Genomic DNA, 24,426 nt, shown 5'->3' with positions numbered 1-24,426 from the left:
AAAACGGGGCCGTTTTCGCAAAAAAGGGCCATTTCTTGCTCATGGGGGGGCACCCCCTGGAGCACTCTGCAAGCTCCCTAAAGGCTATTCATGCCTTTTTTTTTTTTTAAACGGGCCCATTTTGATGAAAAAGGGCCGTTTGTGGGAGGCTTGCAGAGTGCAAAAACTTTTTTTAAAAATTTGTCTCTTCAAAACCTTGGTGCGTCTTATACTCTGAAAAATACGGTAACTTGTACAGGTCCCAGGAAAAGACTTAAGTCCCAGGATAGGAACTACAGATTCAAGACACCAGGAAAAACAAAAATCCATGCAGAGAATCCATTTATTGAATAATCACTTTCCATGAATGCTGGTTGCCACATTCTAGCAAACTGCCAAATAGCCAAATAAAATACAGTGGAGGGAGCTACAGTATATAAGTATAATTCTAAACAATGTGAATATGCCTACATATACTGTTTCTATGTTCATTCTCTATTTGTGAACTGATTCTGCCCTGTCATTATAATCTCACTGGTGCCAGACAATAGTCTTCTCACATCTCTTTGCATGTATCCTTCAGGGCCAGAACCTGTGCTGCTTTTTGCCAATCGGATTGATATCCGGCAAGTCTTACCTCACCGCTCCGAGTACACTTTGCTTCTAAACAATCTTGAAAATGCTATTGCCCTGGATTTCCACCATAGCAAGGAATTAGTATTCTGGTCTGATGTCACACTAGACCGCATTATGAGGGCCAATCTGAATGGTAGCAACGTGGAAGAAGTGGTGTCTACAGGATTGGAGAGTCCAGGTAAATATCTTCAGTGGTTTCAGAAGTAAAAATGGCAGCTCTGTATGTAGCAAAATGTATTTCTTTGTTTATATGTATCTACCATGTTTCCCCGAAAATAAGAAAGGGTCTTATTTTCTTTTGACCCCCAAAATAAGCACTTGGCCTTATTTTCGGGGAGATTTTATTATTTTTGAGGTGCAGGAGGCGGCGAGCATGGTCACCTCTGGCTGCTGTTGTGTTGCAATATTTTCGGGGGAAGGCTTATTTTTGGCGCATGTGCTCAAAAGCCCGATTGGGTTTATTATCCTGGGAGGTCTTATTTTCAGGGAAACAGGGAATCAAACTTGTATGTTGCCTATCTTCACAGAAGCAACTCTAAAATTGCATAACCTGAGTCTCCAGAGTAAAATGTAACTCCTAAAACCTTGTTACAGCCATCAGAGTTCTTTCATAGTAACCACCAATCATATGTTTTACTGGGGAAGAAGAGGAACATTATTAGAAGCGTAGGATAAAATAAATTAAATTGTATTTAACTTGATTTTCAATTAAATTTAAATGTAATGGACATTTGACATTGGTTATAAAGGACATTTCAAATAGTCACCTAAATATTTTAGTGATTTATATGACAAGAGGAAAACAGCCCTTGTTCCCATTTTCCTTTTATAGATCAGGACAGCCTTAGCCATGGCTCAATGGGACTATACTTGAACAACCATTACTTATCACATTCTTCCTTCCTCTGGATCCTAGGTGGGCTAGCCATTGACTGGATCCATGACAAGTTATACTGGACAGACTCTGGGACATCTCGCATTGAAGTGGCAAATTTGGATGGAATGCATCGGAAAGTGCTTCTTTGGAAGAATCTCGAAAAACCTCGTGCAATTGCTCTTCACCCTATGGAAGGGTAAGCATGAGATACTCACTGCTTGTTATCTTATCAGATGAAATTTGCCGAGTGAAGACTCCACTTTAGCTGCCTGGAGCCAAATCTAGATTTGCCAGTCTACAAATGAATTAACACATTCCATATGTAAAATGCCATGAAAACTAATGACAACTTTCCCTAGAGGGGGAAAAAGGGAGTTGGTGATTTTTTTTTATAAATGTGTTATTACTTTTATTATTTTTGGCTTGTTGCACCTGATAACACTTCATCCCCCATATTTTAGAAGATCTGCAGATAGAAGAAGGAATCTGTAAAAATCACCTTCTCTACACATCAACTTGGAATATCCTGCAACATAATTCTATTTACTGGAACTTAATGTACTCTTTTGATATATTTACTAAAAGAACACGTTCTCCTGTGTTCTGTAATGTAAGCTATGTTAGGATAGATCAGCCTTCTTCAAGTGTATTACCCTCCAGTTGTGTAAAGTAACTCCCAGAGTTCTGAGCAATTACCATGCTAGCTAAATTCTGGAAAATTAACTTTGTCCATCTGGAGTGTACTCAGTTTGAAGAAAGCCATTGTAGGTGCTCAACTTAACCAAAAGTTTCTGGTTAATAGTTTATTGATAAAGATTGTGGTCTTGTATAATCATAGCCTGAATCTCTTTATCCTTGTTTGCTCTCATCAGCTCAATACAATCAGTTGTAGCTTTAGATTGCTAAACTACTAGCTGTTTTGGTTAGCAATGTCTGCTGTCCTTTCAGGGAACTTCCACTGTTCACATTTTTCTCTCTTTTCCAATAGTACCATCTACTGGACAGATTGGGGAAACACTCCTCGCATTGAATACTCTAACATGGATGGCTCTAATCGGCGCATTATTGCTGACACTCATCTCTTTTGGCCAAATGGGCTAACTATTGACTATGCAGGGCATCGGATGTACTGGGTAGATGCTAAGCATCATGTTATTGAGAGGGCTGATTTGGATGGAAATAACAGGAAGGCTGTTATTAGTCAAGGTGAGATAACGAAATTGGTACTGTTGTCTACCAGATAAGCAACTAAGGGATGCTCTGAGTAACTCAGATAATACTGTGTGGCAAATCAGATCATTGATGCTAGGAGTTTGAGATCATCAGTCATTAATTTTGGCCCATATCTGATTTTTTCACCACACTAATACCAGCAGTACTCTCAAAACTATATCTGATGATTGGTATCTACCAATTCATAAGCAAGTTATAAAATCTCAATGACAGGGACATACAATATGAGTAGCAAATTGCACTGTGATGTTAGCCTTTATCTCCAGGAGGGCTGCTTAAGGCAGCAGAAACCAACAGCAGGTTTGCTTAGTTTTGGAGGTATTATTAAAAGAAAGATATCTCAGGGGCTGCCACAAAGAAGAGAGAGTCAAGCTATTCTCCAAAACACCTCAGGATAGAACAAGAGGCAATGGGTGAAAACTAATCAAGGAGAGAAGCCACTTGGAACTAAGGAGAAATTTCCTGGCAGTTAGAACAATTAATCAGTGGAACAACTTGCCTCCAGAAGTTGTGAATGCTCCAACACTGAAAGTTTTTAAGAAGATGTTGGATATCCATTTGTCTGGTGGTGTGGGGTTTCCTGCCTAGACAGGGGATTGGACTGGAAGACCTGCAAGGTCCCTTTCCAACTCTGCTATTCTATTCTATTCTATTCTATTCTATTCAGACATTTTTTGTCTCATAGATAGAAGCAACCTTTAGAAACAGTAAAGAGTGACCTTTTCATCTGCTTTTACTGGATTCTTGCTGCAGGCCTTCCACATCCATTTGCTATCACTGTATTTGAAGATAGCTTGTACTGGACAGATTGGCATACCAAGAGTATAAACAGTGCCAACAAATTTACTGGAAAAAATCAAGAGATCATTCGTAACAAGCTTCATTTCCCCATGGATATCCATACTTTGCATCCTCAACGCCAACCAGCAGGTAACTGCAGACAGAAAAGGCAAGATATTATTGCTAAAAGACCAGTGTTCTATCACAAGATATTGACTAGCAAATACTTCCTCAATCTAACATTCTGTGTAGAATATAAAAATTGTCTTTGTGATTCAAATCAAATTGTTTGATCAATGCTGCACATTCAGAAAACATGCAGTGTTTCCAAAGACAGAATCCCAGGTAAAAGTGAATAGCTATAATGTTTTCTTAGAAGCAATGGCCAAGCCGCTCCCCACATACGTAAATTCATAAATGATGATATAATATGATAATCTTTCATTATTGTTGTTGTTATATTACTATTGTTGTTGGCATGTTTCTTTGTACCTAGAAAAAGATTTCCTAATTAATCTGTCTCTACTATTGTGAAAAAATGTTGAATTGCAATAAAAATCTTCATTAATTTTATTCGTGCTTCACTAGCCTGGTAGTATTAAAGTCCACAATTTAATAAAAATTACCACTGGATTAATACCATTACTACTAGTGGCTTATCAGTATGTTTCATTGTTATATCATGAAAATAATTTTGAAGTATGAAAAGTCTATGGCTATATCCTTTATAAGTCAGTGGTGAATATTTCTATTTTAGAAATATACCAGACAGATACAAATGCACAATCAGTTAAGCAGTTCCAAAATAGAACCGGCTTCATTGTATCTCTGGTTCTTTTCCCTGTATAGGTTATGGTATTTGTGTTTATGTGTATAGCTATGTATATATAAAATATGTCTGTTTGGCTATTCGAGCAGGGAGAAATCGCTGTGGAACCAACAATGGTGGTTGTACTCATCTCTGTTTGCCAAATAATAAGGGCTACACCTGCGCATGTCCCACAGGTTTTCGGAAGACTGGCGGCCATACCTGTGCCCAGAGTAAGTGTGATAAGGACTTTATGTACCTTCATAACATGTCTGTGTGCACACATGTAAAAGAGATTAAAGAGTTTTAGCAAAATTATATTTAAATGATACAGTAAATTTCATGTGAAGGGGTCGTGAAGAAAGCATTCACAATAGATTGCCAATATTACCACCTATTTATGACTTGATGACAAGATGACATTTTAATTTTTTTGTGGTTTTTCCAAATTTCCATATAAAATATAGAATATTTTTTTCCAATTTTATAAACAAAACAAACAAATCAAAAGTTCAGCTGCAGAAAAACACCAGTGGAATGATGAAGGATTTGGGGTATCTTCTCTGCAAGGAAAGATGGAATTCTTATTTTGGGGAAATAATAACATATTTCTTAGCTTGATACTTGCTTAATTGGAAAATACGATATAAGTATCTCAAACAACTAAAAAGACTGCTGATGTAGGAAGATTATGGAAGTTTATAAAATGCTGAGAATGTAACGGTAGAGAGAAGTTGGATAGAGATAATATTAGAACTGCAAGTTTAATGAAATAATTTGTCTGTTGACAACCAATTGCTTTTCCACACAATGCATAGTTTGTAGAATAGTTTGCTTCTATATGCAATGACAGCCTGTGACTCGACCAATTTTTAAATTTAGTTTATTAATGGAAAATTGGATTATCAGCCCTTAATGCTATAAAAATTACATTGAACTTATGGGGTCAGAGGCAGAAGAAAGTAAATTGCTAGAATTGCTAATGAAGGGCAGTTTTTCATTCATTTTTTTCTTCCTGGGTTTTCTAAAGGCACTTGACTAGCTAATGCTAGCAGTGGCACTGATGGATCCTAAGCGAACAAGTTCATATTCTTCTTCCTAATATTTAGAATAATGGAACTGCCAATTAATGTACCTTGTCATGTCCTTACATATAGGTACATTTTATTTAAGAACATATTCTTTTTTCTTCTAATCCTAAAATCCTTCTTTCAACATTATATACTTCCTTCCTTTTTCTTTGTACTTATTTGCTAGTTAGTTAAGAGCCATGGTGGCACAGTGGTTAGAATGCACTATTGCAGCCGGTTAGAATCGATTCCTTCAATCCTAACCGGCTCAAGGTTGACTCAGCCTTCCATCCTTCTGAGGTCCCAGATTGTTGGAGGCAATATGCTGATTCTGTAAGCTGTAAAGTACCGTGAAGCGGTATATAAGTTTAAGGGCTAGTACTAGTTCAGGTCTGGCCTACATTATAGATTGGCTCCATTAGAAAGCATGGATGTAAAAGAACTTCGTTGTGCCAAGATCACTTTTTTGTGTTTGTTACCATAATTTTCTGTTAGAGATATTAAAAGAAGACCTTTCGACCTTTGATCAGGTCTTGACAAGTTCCTGCTTTTTGCCCGAAGGATGGACATCCGTCGTATCAGCTTCGACACAGAAGACCTGTCTGATGTTGTCATCCCCTTGGCAGATGTGCGCAGTGCTGTGGCTCTGGACTGGGATGCACAGGGTGACTATGTCTACTGGACAGATGTTAGCACTGATTCCATTAGTCGGGCAAAATGGAACGGAACAGGCCAGGAGGTAATATCCCACAGAAGTTCAGTGGAAGCATATAAGTTGCTTGTCTTGTGTTTGTTTTGTTACACCCATTTTGGCTCATTATAACTCTCTAATCTTTCAATTCTGTTTTTTTTCCAACTATTTGAGGAATATATTCCATGTGTATATCTTAAAGTGGATTAATTCCAGATCTTTATTTAAACAACTGAACATTCATAGTCCAAGAAAGGTCAGTGTTTCTGGTTAGAACAATATTTCCCTCAAAGTTTCATTGTGTTTGTTTTGTTGCTAGATTGTGGTGGAAAGCAGTCTTGAAAGCCCAGCTGGTCTTGCTGTTGATTGGGTCACAAACAAGTTGTACTGGACAGATGCAGGTACTGAAGGCCACTGCCAAATTGGCAAAGAAGTTCCTTTGCTACTCTAAAACCTAACCACTCACTGAAAAATTTCCTTCCAAATTCTTAGCAGGATTGTTCCCAATGCATCTATTGAGATATATGAATGAGACTCTTTCAAACGTTATGATCATGATGATTTTAATAACATTTCACCTTCCTGTAAAGAGTGGACAGGTTGCAAAGAAATTCTGGGAGTAAGAACTCATTTTATGTCATTTTTAAAAAGGAGTGCTCCAAAATAGGAAAATCTCTAGTATATCAATTTATTCCTGTAGAAATGTCCCTGCATGCCACTTTATTTAAAATGTTTCAGTTACACATTTTAATCTTGTACTAATGTACTTGGTTTGTCAATGTTATCAGCAGATGCAAATGTGAAAGGTTGCTTTGTACTGTAGCATATAAATGATAGAATCATTCAAATGGGTTTTTTGAATTTCCAAATTGAAATATTCCAGTAGACAGAATTTTTAGACTATCTGAATAAATTTGTTTTTCTTGTGGATAAAAAGAACATGGAGCAGCATTCAAACCTATAGTAAAGGAAAGATTTTGGTAAAAGTATCCTGTGTTTTACTTACTTTAATAGAACCAATAGTTTCTGAGTAAGGATGACTAAATATGATGATCAAATTAATTGGAAAAAAGTTCACAGAGATCAGGAGTTATTATTCTAGACTGAGGATATTTTGTAGGCCTGCTGAGGATGTCATTTGCTGATATACCTTGTTGGTTTTCTTTGCCATGGTGTGTGCATGAAATTTTGGTATGGATTATTTTCTTTTATGATTTTTTTCCCTGGTTCTGAAGGCTGATTATTTTTTTCTTTCCCTTTTCTACCTAATGCAGGAACAGACCGGATAGAGGTATCTAACATAGATGGAACCATGAGGACTGTTCTAATATGGGAAAACCTAGACAGACCAAGAGATATTGTGGTGGATCCTGTTGGAAGGTGAGAACTGTCTCTTGAGACTGCATTGATGCAATTCCTGTATGTCATTGCATGTTGGTTCTTCATGACAGTGATATCCCTGAAAGTTTACTGTTATAATTTTTAAAGGTCTGTAAAGTTCATTCTTATCTGCTGATACTTCATAAAACAAAAACTGTATCCTGTATGCCCAATATCCTTAAAAGATTAGTTCAGGGATAGACAATGTTGTATTCTCTAATGTTGAGAATAGACAATCCAGTATTGAATTTTGCACCAAACCTGGTCAATGGTCATGATAGCTACAGCTAATAGAGGTGAATGAAAATCTTTTGAAGGGTATTGATCTGCCTGCTTATGAATTAACTCTTACAAACAAACATTAATATGTCATAAAGAATAAGGAGGATGACCATATTAAAGTTACCTGCAGAAAAGGGATGAGTAACATGTAGCTGTTTCGACTAATGTACAAGATGTTGTAAATTACAACTCTGCATTCTGGCTTACTTTTGGCTAACTTGGCTGGAGCTACTGTCATTTACAATTCAACACCATATGAAAAGATGCTGGTATATTTGGCAAATGTAAGCAAATACCTAAGTAGCCACTGCAAAAGTGGAAAGCCTTCGTTGTTTCGGGTTTTCTTTTCTGTTCCGTTCTCTTTCTTTCCTAATCCAGTTAAATAAAAATGGTTAGATGAATAAGGTTTAGCAGTTATACACCATTTTGGGGCATTTATATGCAGGTTAATGTACTGGACTGACTGGGGAGCTAACCCAAAGATTGAGCGTGCAGGAATGGATGCCTCCGATCGGTTGGTGATCATCTCTTCCAACTTGACATGGCCCAATGGACTGGCTATTGACTATGAGTCTCAGCGCCTCTACTGGGCAGATGCTGGCATGAAAACAATTGAGTATGCTGGCCTGGATGGCAGTGATAGGAAGGTAAAATAACCAAGTTGAATTGACTTCTGGGAAAGGGTAAATAGGAGTTATACAATGCTTGTTTACAGACACCATACATGTATTCTCTTGGATTCAACATGCCCTGTTCTGATCTTCAGAGGTTCAGTTACTCCTCTAAAGGGACAAAATGAATAACTTTTGAGCAAGGACTAAGACAGTGAAATGTATTGAAAACTGTGCTGCATTGTTGAGACAGGCTTAGACTTCCCCTGATGCCCATGATAATTCTCAGCCAGGTCCCTGAAGGTCCAGCGCCAGTCGTGGGTTTCAAAAATTTTTAGAACCTCTTCTGTAGTTGTGGCCTGCTTTGTGGGAGTAGCTTGCCGGCCATGTGACTGGGTGGGCATGGCCAACTTGTAAAATGTGGTGAAACTCACTTAACAACGCTCTTGCTTAGCAACCAAAATGTTGGCTCAGGAACTCTGGCATTGAAGTGTGCAAGTCTTAAAGCTGTAAAGTTACAAGACCCTTGCACCCCTAACCCTTTAGAAAAAAAAACCAGGGGTGTTCAAACTTGACAGCTTTAAGACTTGTGGACTCCAAGTCCCTGAATTCCTCCTCTCGCTCTTCATCTTGATGATGTGCAGACGGGCGGGGGGAGGGAGCTGGAACCAGTTCTAAATGGCACTGTAGATTTGTGGAACCTCTTCTATAGAAGAGGTTAGAACTGGCAGGAACCCACCCCTGTCCAGCGCATTTGAAAGGGATCAGGTTGGGAAAAGTTGCTCTCCATTTTGTCAAACATGGAGGCAAATATACGTGTCCCAGGATAATGTTGCAAGATCCAATCTGGGTCGGTGACTGGGACCAGAGGTTTAGTTGTCTGAGCATTCAGACTTGTGCTGGAGCCCATCTTCAGGGAACTTCTCTCTCACCGTAATGAGAAGTTTCCTGAGGATGGGTTCTAACACGAGCCCAAAAGCTCAGAAGACTAAACCTCTGGTCCTAGTGACTGATCCAGATTGGCTTCTATAGTTTGTATAGTCTACCACTGCTCCTAAGGCAGCTGTGCATTGCTGTTTTTTTAAAAAAAACCTGCTTTTTTCCTGATAGTGGTTGATTTGCTTTTGGGATTGACAGATATTGATCGGGAGCAATTTGCCTCACCCGTTTGGACTCACTCTTTACGGAACTCGGATCTACTGGACAGACTGGCAGACGAAAAGCATCCAGAGTGCAGACAAGAGGACAGGGCTGGATCATGAGACTCTACAGGACAACCTGGAAAACCTTATGGATATCCATGTCTTTCATCGACAGAGACCTGCAGGTATGGAGGTCTTCTGCATTAAGATAAGAAGTTACACGTCTTTGGGCTCCAGATAGAAAGAGCTTCAGGTTTTTCATTCTACCCTGACAGTGCCATAAGGTTCATGGAATCACTAGAGGGCACCCATTGTTACCCACCAGCTCCCCTTCTTTAATTCTACAGGTAGTCCTCAACTTATGACCACAACAGGAATTGGAAAATTAGTTGTTAAATGGTGTGGTCGTAAGTGAGGCATTATGTGACTACAGCCAATTTTACAATCTTTTTTTTGATGTGGTCTTTAAGCAAATCACCACAGGCATTAAATGAGTCATCACGGGACTGTGACTTCCGTGAACTTCCCTACCAACTTTCCCATTGATTTTGCTTGTCAGAAGCTGGTTGGAAAGGTTGCAAATGGCAGTTATGTGACTCCAGGACATGGCAATTGCTGTAAATGCTCAAAGGATGCCAAGTGCTCAAATCATGATCACATGCCATAAATGCAAGGACCAGCTGTAAATTGCTCTTTTTCAATGCAATCATAACTTCAAATGTTGTATAAATGAATGGTCAAGAACTACCTGTAATAATGTTGTTGTTGTTATTTAAATTAGGCAGGACCACATGTAAAAGTAACTGGAACCATGCTTGATTTTATTTTGTTTACATATTAAGTTACATTAGCAATAATTACATTAATTCAATTCAGTTAATGGAAGAGCTTGGATAACCTTTTGTCTTAAATGGTATAATGTTTCCTGCCTAAGCAGGGGGTTGGACTAGAAGACCTCCCAGATCCCTTCCAACTCTGTTATTCTAAGACACATATTTCTAAGTATTATCACTCTACCTTTGTTAGATTAAAAACTATAAATTGGGGTGGATTTTTGATGAGCTGGGGATTTTGCTGAAAGATTTGAAACCCTGAAGTATCAGTTTGCACATCTGTTTGTTTTAATGGAAAATACTCCCTTACCCAATTCATTCATTCATTCATTCATTCATTCATTCATTCATTCATTCATTCATCCATCCATCCATTCATTCATCCATTCACTCACTCACTCACTCACACACACACACACACACTCACACACACCTATAGAATTTTGTAAACCACAGTTATTCGTAATTGTTTTCTTTTGATACATGATTTTGCTACTATCTCTTTCAGTACATACACCGTGCCACATTAATAATGGTGGATGTAGTCATCTTTGTCTCTTGGCTCCACTTCCTAAAGGCTACAGCTGTTCTTGCCCGACTGGCATCAACCTACAACCAGATGGCAGAACATGTTTATCTGGTGGGTGTCTTATCTTCTGTGGTTCTAGTAATCCCTGGAAGAGAGTAAGACCTCCTAAACCCCACATTCCGTCCCTAGAAAAGTTGTACATTCAAATTACAAGAAGTATTTTACCTAAATACCTGTTCTACTTCAGGTAGAATTTTATGTGTGCTACAGTATTTATTACTACTTTTCAGCCAAAGGTATGAATAGCTTTGATTATGATGACATGTCTACATAAAATGTGTTCCAAATTGGGTCTGATCACTTACTAAAATAGATAGAATTTGGACTACTATGCTTTGTAGTATCAGACATAAATGCCTTAACAGAGAGCTTGATAAAGTGGAGTAGTTGTATTTGTGGAATCCTTGCTGCTTTTCAATATTATGCAATATTTTGTTTTACTAAGTTTAATAACATTAAACTGTAAACATATATCAGTTTACACATGAAAATGTCACTAGATTTGTTGGAACCTGTTGAATATGATAAATACATAATTCGTGTATTGGTTTAATATATATAAAATCTGAAGACATGAATTTTTTTTAATATTCTGGACCTTATTTGTAGTGATTCTGTTTATCGCAATTTATTTTATTTGGCTTGCAGTAATATTTAGCTTGTAGTAAAGTACTTTTGGTAAATTATATTGAACAATATTTTTCTTTAAGCCTATGCTTAAAAATAATTATTACATAGTTGAAGAACCACATTCAGTATTTCTAATGATCTTTCATCACATTTATGGCCCTACTTTTATGGTCTTGGATAAATTGGTGGCTTTAGTCATTGCCAAGATCACCTTTGCCAGCTGATTTTTTGTTGCAGTAAGAAGGGACATTTGAGAAAAGGAATTACTGTAAATTATGCATTGAACTCCGTTTTCAATTTTGCAGGAATGACTACCTTCCTGATCTTTGCAAGAAGGTCAGATATTCGTCTGGTTTCACTTGATATTCCATATTTTGCTGATGTAGTTGTCTCAGTCAACGTCACTATGAAAAACACCATCGCCATTGGAGTTGATCCTGAAGAAGGTTGGCAATATGTAATTTAACCTTATTAGGTGTGGAATTATTCAGGGCAGAGTAAATGAAAGGCAACTTGTCCAATAAGTGGTGTGATTCATATTAAACAACACATTCCCCTAGGTTCATGAAATCATTGCAAAAGAAATGTCCAAGTCTTATTAAAGCAACCGTTTCCAAACTAATATGGCTCCAAAGACCTTCAAATGGAACTCCAGAATTCCTACAGGCCATGTTCCTGAAAATTTTGGGAGCTGTAGTCCCAATATATCTACTAGGCACCAGACTGAAGAAAGCTGGTTTTGAGGATAGCTGAAAAAAATTCCCTGCTTCAATGCTCTTGTACATATTCAGAAGGCAGTTTTCCCCAAAAATAATTTTCAAGGCAATTGTATTCCACATAGGTTCTGCCCTGGGGAAATGTAGTGTTTTTCAACCTTGGAAACTTTTAAGATGTCTGGACTTCACCTCAGAACATGTTACTGTGGTAGTCGAAGAGTTGAAGTCCATAAATCTTAAAACTGATAAATGCATGTATGTGTGATGTGTGTGTATGGAATAATAACATATTTTATATTAATATAGTGATGGTGTGTGTCTTCGTTAAACATCATATGGTATATTCATAAATAATTTGCTGCTGTTTTTGCTTTTCTTGACAGATGGATATAGAGATATATGCTTTCTTACTTACTTTCCTCCATCTTTTTCTAGCAATAATAGAATAAATAATAGATTGATGACATAAAAGACCCAGAAGACACACTTTACAGTGTTGCTTTTCACCAAAATAATCTTAGATATTTATGGACTAACAAGGGAATTTAATTTCAATAAATGAAACTAACGTTCTTATGTTTTTTTCAACAGGAAAGGTTTATTGGTCAGACAGCACATTGAGGAAGATTAGCAGAGCTTCACTGGATGGATCTCAGTATGAAGATATCATTACTACAGGTAATAAATAGATGACTCTTTCAAAGATATGAATTTTTTTTTGCATTATCTTCACCTAATGCAACTTCTAAAGCTCTAATATAAAGGTTGCAGTGGTGGGATTCAAATTTTTTTACTACCGGTTCTGTGGGCATGGCAGGGGATACTGTAAAATCTCTATTTCCTCCCCATTCCAGGGGAAGGATACTGCAAAATCCCCATTTCCTCCAGATCAGCTGGGACTTGGGAGGCAGAGAATAGATGGGGGCGGGGCCAGTCAGAGGTGGTATTTACCAGTTCTCCGAACTGCTCAAAATTCCCATTACCGGTTCTCCAGAACTGGTCAGAACCTGCTGAACACCACCTCTGAAAGGTTGCCATGAACATCCAGTGGATATTGTGAGGAAACAGGATAGTAAATGCAGTATTTGTTACTAACACTATAACAATAATATACGGTATTTCTTTTGATGTAGGGTTACAAACCACAGATGGATTAGCTGTGGATGCTATTGGCCGCAAAGTGTATTGGACTGATACAGGAACAAACAGAATTGAAGTGGCTAACCTGGATGGGACAATGAGAAAAGTTTTGATATGGGAAAATCTGGATAGCCCACGGGCAATTGCATTATATCATGAAATGGGGTGAGTGCTAACAGTGGTTGCCTTGTTTTCAAGGCAAAATCTGCAGAGGAGACGAGAACATAACAATAAGTAATATGTTGACTTTTCAATGGATAGTTTATTTGCCCCCCTTTTTTCCCCTTTAGGTATATGTATTGGACAGACTGGGGTGAAAATGCTAAACTGGAACGAGCAGGGATGGATGGCTCTAACCGCATGGTGCTTATTAGCAACAATCTGGGATGGCCTAATGGTCTGGCTGTGGATAAAGCTGGATCGCAACTATTTTGGGCTGATGCACATACTGAGGTTAGAATGACATGAGGGACAGTCTACAATTTTGAATGTTTGTGTAGAAAGTTGCCTCAAGGTGAAGCAATGTAATGTAAAGATGAGTATGAGATTTTAGGGATTAAGAATAAATCTGGACATATATGCATGTTCATCACTCTGAGATTCTAACACCATTCAATGACTTGCGTGTCTAAAGCACCCATAACCAATCAAACTTTATTGCTTAAACTTCATATTGGTTGACATTGCATTGACTTCTGTTTCACTTGAATGTATTTATGTACGGGTAGTCCTTGACTTATGACCACAATTGGGATCAGAATCTTGGTTGTTGAGCGAAACGATAGTTTAGTGAAATGTCATGTCACTCAATGACCACAATCCAGTTTTGGTCATTAAATGATTGGGCAGGTTGTTAGCCAAATGGAGTCCTAGATAAGGAGTGTGGGATGCTTCAGGAGGTAGGGGAGACCTGGGAGGCTTCCTTCAGGAGCTAAAAATCCCCCCTGCCACAATATAAGCAGGATTTTCAGATCAGAGTGAAGAGACCCTTGTGCATGACCTGTGCCATGTCTCCCAGGCATCCCTACCACCTGTTCCTTATCTTACCACACTTTGCTTGGATTTTGGCTCCCTTGTCCCTGGGGGCCGGTTATAAGAGCTGTCTGCCAAAGGAGTTCAGCTCCCCTCTGCACATGGAATCAATTCCTTCGTTGGGGTGCAGAAACAGAGCCAAAATCCTCCAGAACCAAATGAGTTCAGTTCCCTCCATGCAAGGAAGGGAACTCCTTTGGCAGGGCGCAAGAACAGAGCCAATATCTCCAGGATTTCAGTTGTTTCTGCACCTTGCTGAAGAAGTTCACCTCTCTTGGGATGCAGCTTCTTTCAGTGAGCTTCCAGAGACATGAGGGAATCCTCTTGGCAGACAGCAGCAGGTTGCAACTTTTCCTGCCAGCTTCCCCATTGACTTTCTGGGGAAGCTGGTAAAGAAGATGGCAATCACAAGCTTGCAGTGTGGTTAGCAACCAGTCATGTGTGTTCAGGTTACCAAGCAACCAGATTGCGAGGGTATCATAGTTCATGGAGTGTAAAGCATCCTTTCTGAGGCTATCATAATTCTGGACTATTATTAAATGAATGATCGCAAATTGAGAACTACCTGTATTGCTCTCTGATGAGTTACAGATAAGAAGCAAAGAGAGTCAGATTTTAGAATCTAGATATGGTAGCTTGGAATCTTTCTGTGACTTGCTTCAATTTTTTATATACAATATGTATATTGTCTCTGAGAAAAAACTTAGGATGATGAGTTCACTCACAAATCTGTCTCACAAGGCATGGATGTCTTCTTTTCAAAGTGGAAACGGAGCATTGAAATTCACTGTTGATTTTCTTAAAGGTATGCCCTGATGAGGCGCCCAAATGATGGCCTTATTGATAGCTAGATTAATACAATAAATTAAATCCTAATCACAGAATAGCAAAGTCTATTTCCTATGTTCTCAAAACCTGCTGATCCAAACACATAAGATGGAGTGATCAACACAACATGCTGATCACTGGGTAGACGCCTTTTTTAGCCTGGTCCAGAGTGTTGTGGAAATCCAGACGATCAACAGTTGATTCATTGCATAGCATAGTTGGGAAGTCAAGATACATTTTGCTGACTTCATTTCTTCTGGCAAGGCTTTTCTTTTCTTTTTCGTCTTATGGAATCCTTGGGTGAAATTGTAATATAGTTTAGTAGAATGCTAGAAATAAGCATCTAGATTACACTATTATTGGGCTTCTTGGATCCTAGGAAGAGTTGCTACCTATTGGAGGTCTCTGAATCCATAATCAAAAGTTTCTTGACATTCCAACCTTCTGTTTTTTTCAGCGTATCGAAACTTCAGATCTAGATGGTGCAAACCGCCACACCCTGCTCTCCCCAGTGCAGCACCCTTATGGCCTAACTTTATTAGATACTTTCATCTATTGGACTGATTGGCAAACAAGAAGCATTCACCGAGCTGATAAGAACACTGGTGCTAATGTCATCTTGGTGAGAACAAATCTTCCTGGATTAATGGATATCCAGGGCATTGACAGAGGGAGACCTCTTGGTAAGTTTTCCTATTTTCTTTAAGCTAGACTTCCTGAATTTTCATGGGCATGCTTTAATTCTTGAAAATAACTCATGTACAGTATTTTTCGGACTATAAGACACACCAAGATTTTGAAGAGGTAAGTAAGAAAAAAAGCTGTTGTCCTCCCTGGCCCACAGGAGCATTTTGCAGGCTTCAACAGGGCTGGGTAAAGGCAAAAATGCCACCCGTTTTTTGCGAAAAATGGGCAGAAATGGGCATTTTTGCCTTCCTCCAGCCTTGCTGAAGCCTGCAGAGTGCTTCTGGAGGCTGGGGGAAGGCAAAAATCCCTCAGTTTTTCACCCGTTTTTTGCAAAAAAAGGGCTTTGGGAGGCCAAAAATGGCTGTATTCGGTGTATAAGACACACCAACATTTCCACACTCTTTTAGGGGGAGGAAAGGTGTGTCTTATACTCTGAAAAATATGGTATTTTTTTGTAAAAAGCAACCAGAATGTTTATTTGGTCTCCAGGCATTTCCTGTAGATTTTACTCCATTGTTTATTCTTACTGTTCAAGCACAATTCCTTAGGCCTTGTTAGCCTGAGAGTTATGAAATCAAAAGCTCAATTATATCTGGAGGGCATTAGCCTGAGGAAAGCTATACTGAATTAATATTAGCCTTTTGATGGTAATCTTAGATCTGATCCATTTCTCCTAAGGTACTAACAAATGTGGCGTGAAAAATGGAGGTTGCTCCGATCTCTGCCTCCCAAACCCGGAAGGCTTCTCATGTGCCTGCCCTACTGGGATTCAACTGAAGATCGATGAAAGATCTTGCGATTCTTCTCCTGAAACCTACCTGCTCTTCTCTAGCCGGGGCTCCATCAGGAGAATCTCACTAGATACTAGTGATCACATTGATGTTTATGTCCCTGTCCCAGAGCTGAACAACGTTATCTCCTTGGACTATGACAGTGTAGATGGCAAGGTTTATTACACAGATGTCATATTAGATGTTATTAGGTAGGTATCTTCCAAATTCCTCATTCTATGTTAATTAGCTACATAATCATATTTTCCCCCCAAACTGTTCTTTGTCAAAGGAATCTGCCCTATGGAAAAATATTGAGATAGAATGTTCTTCTTATTCTCTATGATATCTTTTTCCAGGCGAGCAGATTTAGATGGCAGTAATATGGAAACTATTATTGGCCAAGGACTAAAGAGAACAGATGGCTTGTCTGTGGACTGGGTAGCTCGAAATCTATATTGGACAGACACTGGCCGCAACACAATTGAAGTTGCAAGACTGGATGGAAGCTGCAGGAAAGTGCTGATAAATAACAGTCTGGATGAACCACGGGCCATTGCTGTCTTTCCTAGAAAAGGGTAAGTGGTTGAAAAGTCAGCATTAGCAAAAATATTTATTTAAATAATTTATTGCATTAGGGACAAATATTCTCTTCTGTTAGTACATCAGCCGAAAAGGTAAGTGTAGAGTAACTTTCCCAACCAGGTGCCTTCAAGATATTTTGGGCTACTATTCTCACTAGTTATGTTATCAGGAGGGAGCTGCTATGTTATCACGGGTTATGTTATGTTATCAGGAGGGCGCTGTTCCACTTGGAAGATGCCAGGTTGAGGAAGGGATAGAATGAGTAGGAGAGAAAAAGAAAGAGGATTGGCTAAAGTAGAGTTCTGCCTTCTGACATAAGGCAAATGGATTTCTTTGGCAGACAGGCCATCTTTTAGAGTTGACTGACATGTAACATTTTGTATTTGATTCATTTTCTTCTAGGTACCTCTTTTGGACTGACTGGGGACATATTGCTAAAATTGAACGAGCAAACCTGGATGGTTCTGAACGAAAGATATTGATCAATACTGATTTAGGCTGGCCCAATGGACTGACTTTGGATTATGACATCAGAAGGTCAGTATAACCTTGCATTTTGAAATTATTGACTGGAGAACTGTTGTGGTTTTTTAAAAAAACTTTACTTTTTTTTTAAGGCAAGTCCCTGGGCTGCCTTAGAATCAGAAATTGTAACCGAAAGAAAATTTCAGAAGTGGATATTAGTTTAACTTCCATTCTTTCTCTCCTTCTAGAATTTATTGGGTAGATGCTCATCTAGACCGCATTGAAAGTGCTGATCTTAATGGGAAATTACGCCAAGTGTTGATCAGTCAAGTGTCACATCCCTTTGCCTTGACACAGGTACAAAGGAAGGTGGGGTGGTGAATGCTGAAATGAAACTTAACTTCTAAGCTAATAGTTTGTTTACTTTGTGCACAGTGGACAAAGTTTATACAGATCTCCTTTTTCTTTCTGCGGTATATCAGCCTGTTAAGTGATGCTATAATCATTTAAAGAGAGGTAATATAGTATATAGTCCAGCTAATGTGCAGAAGGATGAAAACAAGTTTCTTTATGACAGAGGAATCAAGGAATAATATTGATTCCTTAGATGTATTTAAGGCTTTTGATTCTCTGGAAATCCAATTTTTAAAACAAATATTAATGAAATTTAAATTTGGGACCAGTTTTTGTAAGATGATTAAACATATTGATGCCTTAACAAGAGTTCAGATTAGAACAAACATTATTCAAAACCTATTATGATTTTAAGAGATACCAAGCAGGATTGTCCTTTATCACTTTTATTATTTAAGCTAGCCCTAGAAGCATTGGCAATAGCAATCGTATGCAATATTCAGATTTGTGGGATGCAAATGGGAGATATTTGGGGATGATTCAAATTTGAACAAATTTCAGGATTATTGATTAATTTTTGTAAATCACATCTGATTTTTCATATCTTCCAAAACTTCAAAATGAAATGTCCATAGTTTTAGGGGATTCCGTAGTATATAAATCTTTATAATATTTAGCAGGGACGTGCAGTCACTAGAGGCAAGGGAGGCGGAGCCTCCCCAGTCTCCTGAGAGAAAGGAAAGAGTTTTAAATATTTTTTTTAATGAATTAAAGCCAGGATAGTTGCTACCAGATTTCAAGTCACAGTGGCTTGGTGTCTGCTCTCAGTGTTAACTAGGAGGAGGCGAGAGAACTCGGGGCCTCTTTTGCTTAAGGAATTTTTCGCCTTTTAAAAGTTAAGGCGGAGTTAAAAAGCAAAGGATTTAATATGCAAAAGAGGCACTGATTCTCCCGCCTCCTGATCTGGGAGCAGTGAATCATGTCTTGCACTTGAGCGACTGCGCAAGTGCAAGGGTGATTCTGGAGAGGTTTTTCTTTGACCACTAGCCGCCATTTCTTTAGCAGCCAGCCCAGCACCGAGCGGGGAGGACGAGGAGGAGGAGGAGGAGAAGAGCGGTGAGCCCTTGTCGGGTGGGGGTGGGTGGCTGGCTGTCTGGGAGGAGAAGAGCGGTGAGTCTTTGTGCCGGCCAGTTGGCCGGCCAAGCAGGGAGCAGGTCGGGTGGGGGTGAGTGGCTGGCTGGCTGGGAGAAGAGTGGTGAGTCCCTCCCCAGCCAGCCAGCCACCCACCCCCACCCGACCTGCTCCCTGCCTGGCCGGCCAGCCGGCACAAAGACTCACTGCTCTTCTCCTCCCAGCCAGCCAGCCACCCGACCTGCTCCCAAGAATGTCAGCGGGGACAGAGGAGGCGGGGGGCGAGGTGGCAGAGCGTGGCAGCGGTGAGAAGCAACACCCCCGCCGCTGTGTCCGACAGGCATCTCGCGTTTATGTCCATCATAAACGAGAGACGCCTGTCGGACACAGCGGCGGGGACGTTGCTTCTCGCCGCTGCCGCGCTCTTGCCTAACCAACGGTATCCCTCACCGCATGTCACTGATATTTACATATGCATATTACTAACATATTAACAAAATATTTACAAAAAGTATATACCAACATAGAAGAAATTAACTTAATGAAAAATTGCACTTTAAAACATTTCAATGCCTCCCAATTATAATTTATTTATGTTATTTAATTATTTATAAAAAAAATTAAACTACCCATCTCCCTTAAAGGACTCTGGATGGTGTACAATAAAATATTATCAACATAAAAACTACATAAAATTTAAAAAGAGACAAGCAATGTTAAAAATCAATTGAAGCTTTTTCTTTTAATTTAATTAATCAAAAGTTATTTCAGAAGAGACTTTAATACATTCGCAAAAATGAGAGTAAATAAAATAATTTACGTTAATGTAGTTACTTGATATTACTTGAAAAATGTGATATGTTGAAAAAAATACAGACAAGAACAAGTTTTCAGTTTACACGATCCCATTTTATTCCTCTCTGCTTATTACATAATATTTTAATCTTATGTTTGCCTGTTTTCTGAGCAGCAGGATAGATGGCTGTATTGGACAGACTGGCAAACAAAATCAATTCAGCGTGTGGACAAATACTCTGGTCGTAATAAGGAGACTGTGTTAGCCAATGTGGAAGGACTTATGGATATTATCGTGATTTCTCCTCAAAGGCAAACAGGTATATGCAATCACCTGGGTTTCTTCATTAATTCATTGCATCAGATTAAGAAGTGAATGTATTCTCTAAACCAGTCTTTTGCAATCCGGATGATTGGATTAGAACTCTCATCAACTGATCTGGCATGGTCCTGAGAGGTGGCTGAAGAATTTAGGGGCTGTCATAATCAAAATACAGAGAATCTCTTTTTAGTTTTCCCTCTTGACAAACAATTCTGAATTGTCTACGTTGCCTTTGTATGGATTTAGGTGCAGAAAGTAGTTGAAAGCATATCATTATGGAAAGCTATTTGGATTTAGGATCATACTTGTGAAATTATCTGCATTCCCTTCAGACACAACAGCTGGGGATAGTGGCTTCACCATACAAAGTATAGGAATTGACCTGCCTTTCAGTCCGTTAACTACTATTAGCCCACATTGATTAAACAAAATTCAGGCAGGTATAAATAATGAATTAGGCAAGAAGGATGTAAGAAAACCTACGCCTCCTTTGTTGCTTATGTCCCAACTCACTCAAGGAACAACATATCAGAGGTTGAAAAGTACAGGATTTTGATCCAAAGCATTAAGGAAGTGGTAGCTGGATGGCACCAAGTAATTACACCCGACTGCCACTTCTGGTATGCTTTATGAAACTTTTCTGAGTATGGTCATCTACTGTGTGAGCCCAGAAGAGCAAAGCTTGCTGAAGAGTAACCTCAGGTACACACATACATGTGTGATTGGCAAAACAAACAAAAACCTACTCCTCGTTCTGAATCCTGGTATTATTGCTGCTATGTTCCATACTAGCAAATTGCTCTTATTCATTTCAGTAGGATTTAGAGTAAACGGCTGCATTTGAAAAGGAGGCCACAAGCTTGCCAGTTATACTGCTTCTTCAGCCTCCTGGCCTCTGCTAAAAGAACTCCAGGTAGAGGTTTAAAAAAAAAACCACCTATCCTTGGAGCTTGAAGAGAGACATTCGTATATTTTTAGGCAGCCAATAAATTAGAGGCCCCATACACTTTGTATATTGTCACGACAAGCGTTTGACTTTTTTAAAGTTTAAAATGTCTGTGTGGTTTTTGCTCTAAAGTATTTATTCCTCTGGGTCTTGGAGAAAGCATGGTATTTCATATTCTGTGATGTATTGTAGTAACTTTGGTCAGGAGAATATTCATCTAACATATTGGCACTTTGGTCAGAGGAGATACTTCTCACTATACCCTAATATATATTTGGGTAAGGTAACATAACGTTCTATGCTGGGGAGGAGAATATTATATCGTTTGTGAAATGTCTGGTCTGTATCTTCTAGGCACAAACATTTGTGGAGTGAATAATGGAGGCTGTACCCATCTCTGCTTTGCCAGGGCTTCTGACTTTGTTTGTGCATGTCCCGATGAACCAGATGGACGGCCTTGTTTTAATGGTAGGTTGTTTGTATACTACACCTCCCAAGCATGAATCATAGCCCATGTTTTCTCTTATTAAAAGCTGCTTGAGAAAAATGGGTTCATTTCCTTAAATAAACTACAGCTATAAAAGTACCTCTTTGGTAAAGCATTCAAATGCCTAGGGACAAGAGAGTACTATTTGTCTTTTTTTTTCACTGTTTCATTTAAAAATGTTAAATATTTTTTCCTTGAGAAGATTGTTCTATCTTTCAGATGTCCGCTATATACTGTGCCTTCCTTCTTCAATTCTTTAATCTTAGAATACAATTCAGAACAGTTTGTTATATTTCACTAGCAATTTGTGTGTAGTGTTTTCAAACATTTTCCTACACATAATATCAGATGTAATTTAGGAATCATTCATTAGTAGATAAAATAAGACCTTTCTGATATATGTTTTCCATTGCATTTACACAAGTTCTAGATGCCTGTCAAACTAGAAGTGCTTATTTCTCATTTTTGTTCTCACAGTACAACACTACATATTGCATTACAAGAAGAATGTTATATGCTTCTGCTATATCTTGAATAATGAAAAAGTTTATATTTCCATAAATAAAAAGGCCAAGCTTCATGGTCTCCTTTGTCTCAGGTTATTTTCCTTTTTCTTCTGTCTAGTTCCTAGCATGGGGCCTCCAAATCCTGAGACAACTCATGTAAGCAAAAGGAGCCAGACTTCTACTGACAGATTTAAAACTCCAACAACCAAGCCCCATATTTCTGTGGAAACAATAGAAGGAAAGTGAGTGGTTCTGCTTTATTGAAAGGATTGAAGGGAAAATGTGGGGTCCAATCTCTTTTTTAAATAGGCTCCTCTCTCTATCTATTTTTTTAAAACTGCCATATTTTGGACATCATCAAGTTGTTACCACTTTATCAGATGATAAGGGATCATAGCTAATCCGTTAATTTCAACCATTCAGATATAATATGCATTCTTCTCCCCTTATAGTGACAGTTCATTGTGTTATATTAAACAAAGGTTTTTCTAATAATAACAGCAGCAATAACTTTGGGCTATAAAGGTTCTTCTTTTTACCTAGTTTTCTGCTTTATCTTAGTTCAATTTAACAGTTTCTAATAGGAAGATGGCTTCATCTGAAACTCAATATCTACTTTTTCTTGCTGTTATATAGCTGCTCTGACAAGAAAGTTGGTCAAGGTTTGTGCAACCGAGCAAATGAAGCAATATTGGCAACTGCAGGTGAGATTTTCATGTTTGTCTTCACTTCATCTCAGGGATTCAAGAACAGTAGAAATGATCAACTATTGCTATAATTAAGTTGGAGCCATTTGAATGAAAGATTTGTAGGTTGACAAAAAAGCAACGTGTTTAGTTCGCTATCTTGCACATCAGCTGTTTTATTTTGCAACTTTTTTTATTTTTCTCAATGAATCTTAGTGGGAACTAAGATGCTAATACTGAATGAAACCACAGCAGATCACCCTAGTGATTTCAGATACATATATTAATCCAGTTCTGTTCATCATAATCTAATAGGTAATAAAATGTAAATAAATACTTAACAATCTAGGACGGGGGTGTCCATCTGGCAGCCCATGGGCAGGATGCGTCATGTGCAGGCCACACCCATCCTGGCCCCACAAAGGAAAAAACCTCACAATATGTCGCAATACATCATGTGAAACAATCGAGTTTGACACCCATGATTTAGGACACACAGGTTTTTACTACCACGAATATATAGTTGTAAAATGACAGCATCACCCTTAATCTGACTGTTTATCTTCTTTCAGGAGAAGGGCTACATGTCAGTTACATCACTGGAGGTCTTCTCAGTATACTGAGTATTCTGCTGCTGATTGGTGCTGTGATTATATACAGGTAATTCTATATCTTCCTTCAATCTTTCTGAATTAATGTATCAGAATACTTTTAAGCACATGCCAGGATTTCTTTGAACTCAGTACTGTAAATCATAAGAAAATTTATCATTTTACCTTGCAAAACTAATAGATGAGACAGTGTAGTATTCTTACAGGATAACTGGAGTTTAGAAGCAAAATAATGCTAGACAATAAAGGTCAGATGCTTGTTTATTTACATAACTTAATTTGTAAGAAAACCTTTCTTTTCATATATAGTACTTCTGTAAAATTCAAGATAGGTAGGATAAGTGGTAACGGAGTTTCGCATTCAAAGGATTGGACTTCTTTTATTTATGTATGGTGTATCTATGTATGCTGCCTGATAATTGTAAGTAGGCATATAATGGAATATTAAACTTGCTTTGGCTTAAATCTTTCATTTTCAAATAGATACTTTCCTTGTTTGTGAATGGTATTGTTCATTACTTTGCCAGGAAGAAACAAAATACACTTTGTCTCTTTAAACAGATGTACCAATGACTATACAATTAACATTCAGTTAATACATCATTGGTACATATGATGAAGTATACATTACTTCATTGCCATGAATTTCACTAGGGTTTTTTGGTGTAGGGATGAGGTTTGTCTGTAGAACTTTGCAAGAGCAAATGTTTTTAAGGAAATGCATTGAGACGCAGAGTGGCCTTGGACTAGTCACACGTTTCTCACTCTGAACTGTCTACTGCATTGTTGATATGGAAATAAAAGGAAGGGCGACCTCCATGGTA

At 38.4% G+C, this 24,426-nt stretch overlaps 1 protein-coding gene across 1 annotated transcript in view; it reads left to right on the top strand.

The window, feature by feature from the left end:
- LRP4 (LDL receptor related protein 4) overlaps nt 1-24,426 on the top strand; it is a 115,943-nt gene that overhangs the window by 79,819 nt on the left and 11,698 nt on the right. Inside the window, exons 12-36 of the mRNA XM_087720404.1 lie at nt 563-793; nt 1,532-1,688; nt 2,481-2,698; nt 3,479-3,655; nt 4,421-4,546; nt 5,914-6,122; nt 6,394-6,475; nt 7,349-7,454; nt 8,182-8,383; nt 9,485-9,674; nt 10,831-10,962; nt 11,847-11,987; nt 12,849-12,935; nt 13,391-13,562; nt 13,688-13,850; nt 15,715-15,940; nt 16,623-16,926; nt 17,074-17,292; nt 17,702-17,836; nt 18,013-18,121; nt 20,220-20,364; nt 21,667-21,780; nt 22,424-22,547; nt 22,942-23,009; nt 23,564-23,651. Coding sequence (XP_087576530.1) covers nt 563-793; nt 1,532-1,688; nt 2,481-2,698; nt 3,479-3,655; nt 4,421-4,546; nt 5,914-6,122; nt 6,394-6,475; nt 7,349-7,454; nt 8,182-8,383; nt 9,485-9,674; nt 10,831-10,962; nt 11,847-11,987; nt 12,849-12,935; nt 13,391-13,562; nt 13,688-13,850; nt 15,715-15,940; nt 16,623-16,926; nt 17,074-17,292; nt 17,702-17,836; nt 18,013-18,121; nt 20,220-20,364; nt 21,667-21,780; nt 22,424-22,547; nt 22,942-23,009; nt 23,564-23,651 — 3,925 coding nt within the window. The remainder of the gene's footprint in view (nt 1-562; nt 794-1,531; nt 1,689-2,480; nt 2,699-3,478; nt 3,656-4,420; nt 4,547-5,913; nt 6,123-6,393; nt 6,476-7,348; nt 7,455-8,181; nt 8,384-9,484; nt 9,675-10,830; nt 10,963-11,846; nt 11,988-12,848; nt 12,936-13,390; nt 13,563-13,687; nt 13,851-15,714; nt 15,941-16,622; nt 16,927-17,073; nt 17,293-17,701; nt 17,837-18,012; nt 18,122-20,219; nt 20,365-21,666; nt 21,781-22,423; nt 22,548-22,941; nt 23,010-23,563; nt 23,652-24,426) is intronic.

Source organism: Thamnophis sirtalis, unplaced genomic scaffold, assembly GCF_051295495.1.
Source record: "Thamnophis sirtalis isolate CommonGarterSnake01/CBP01778 unplaced genomic scaffold, rThaSir2_p1.2 scaffold_1, whole genome shotgun sequence".
In the NCBI taxonomy this organism is placed as follows: domain Eukaryota; kingdom Metazoa; phylum Chordata; class Lepidosauria; order Squamata; family Natricidae; genus Thamnophis; species Thamnophis sirtalis.
Note: the sequence above shows the minus strand (reverse complement) of the source record. Positions and strands in the feature narration are given on the sequence as shown.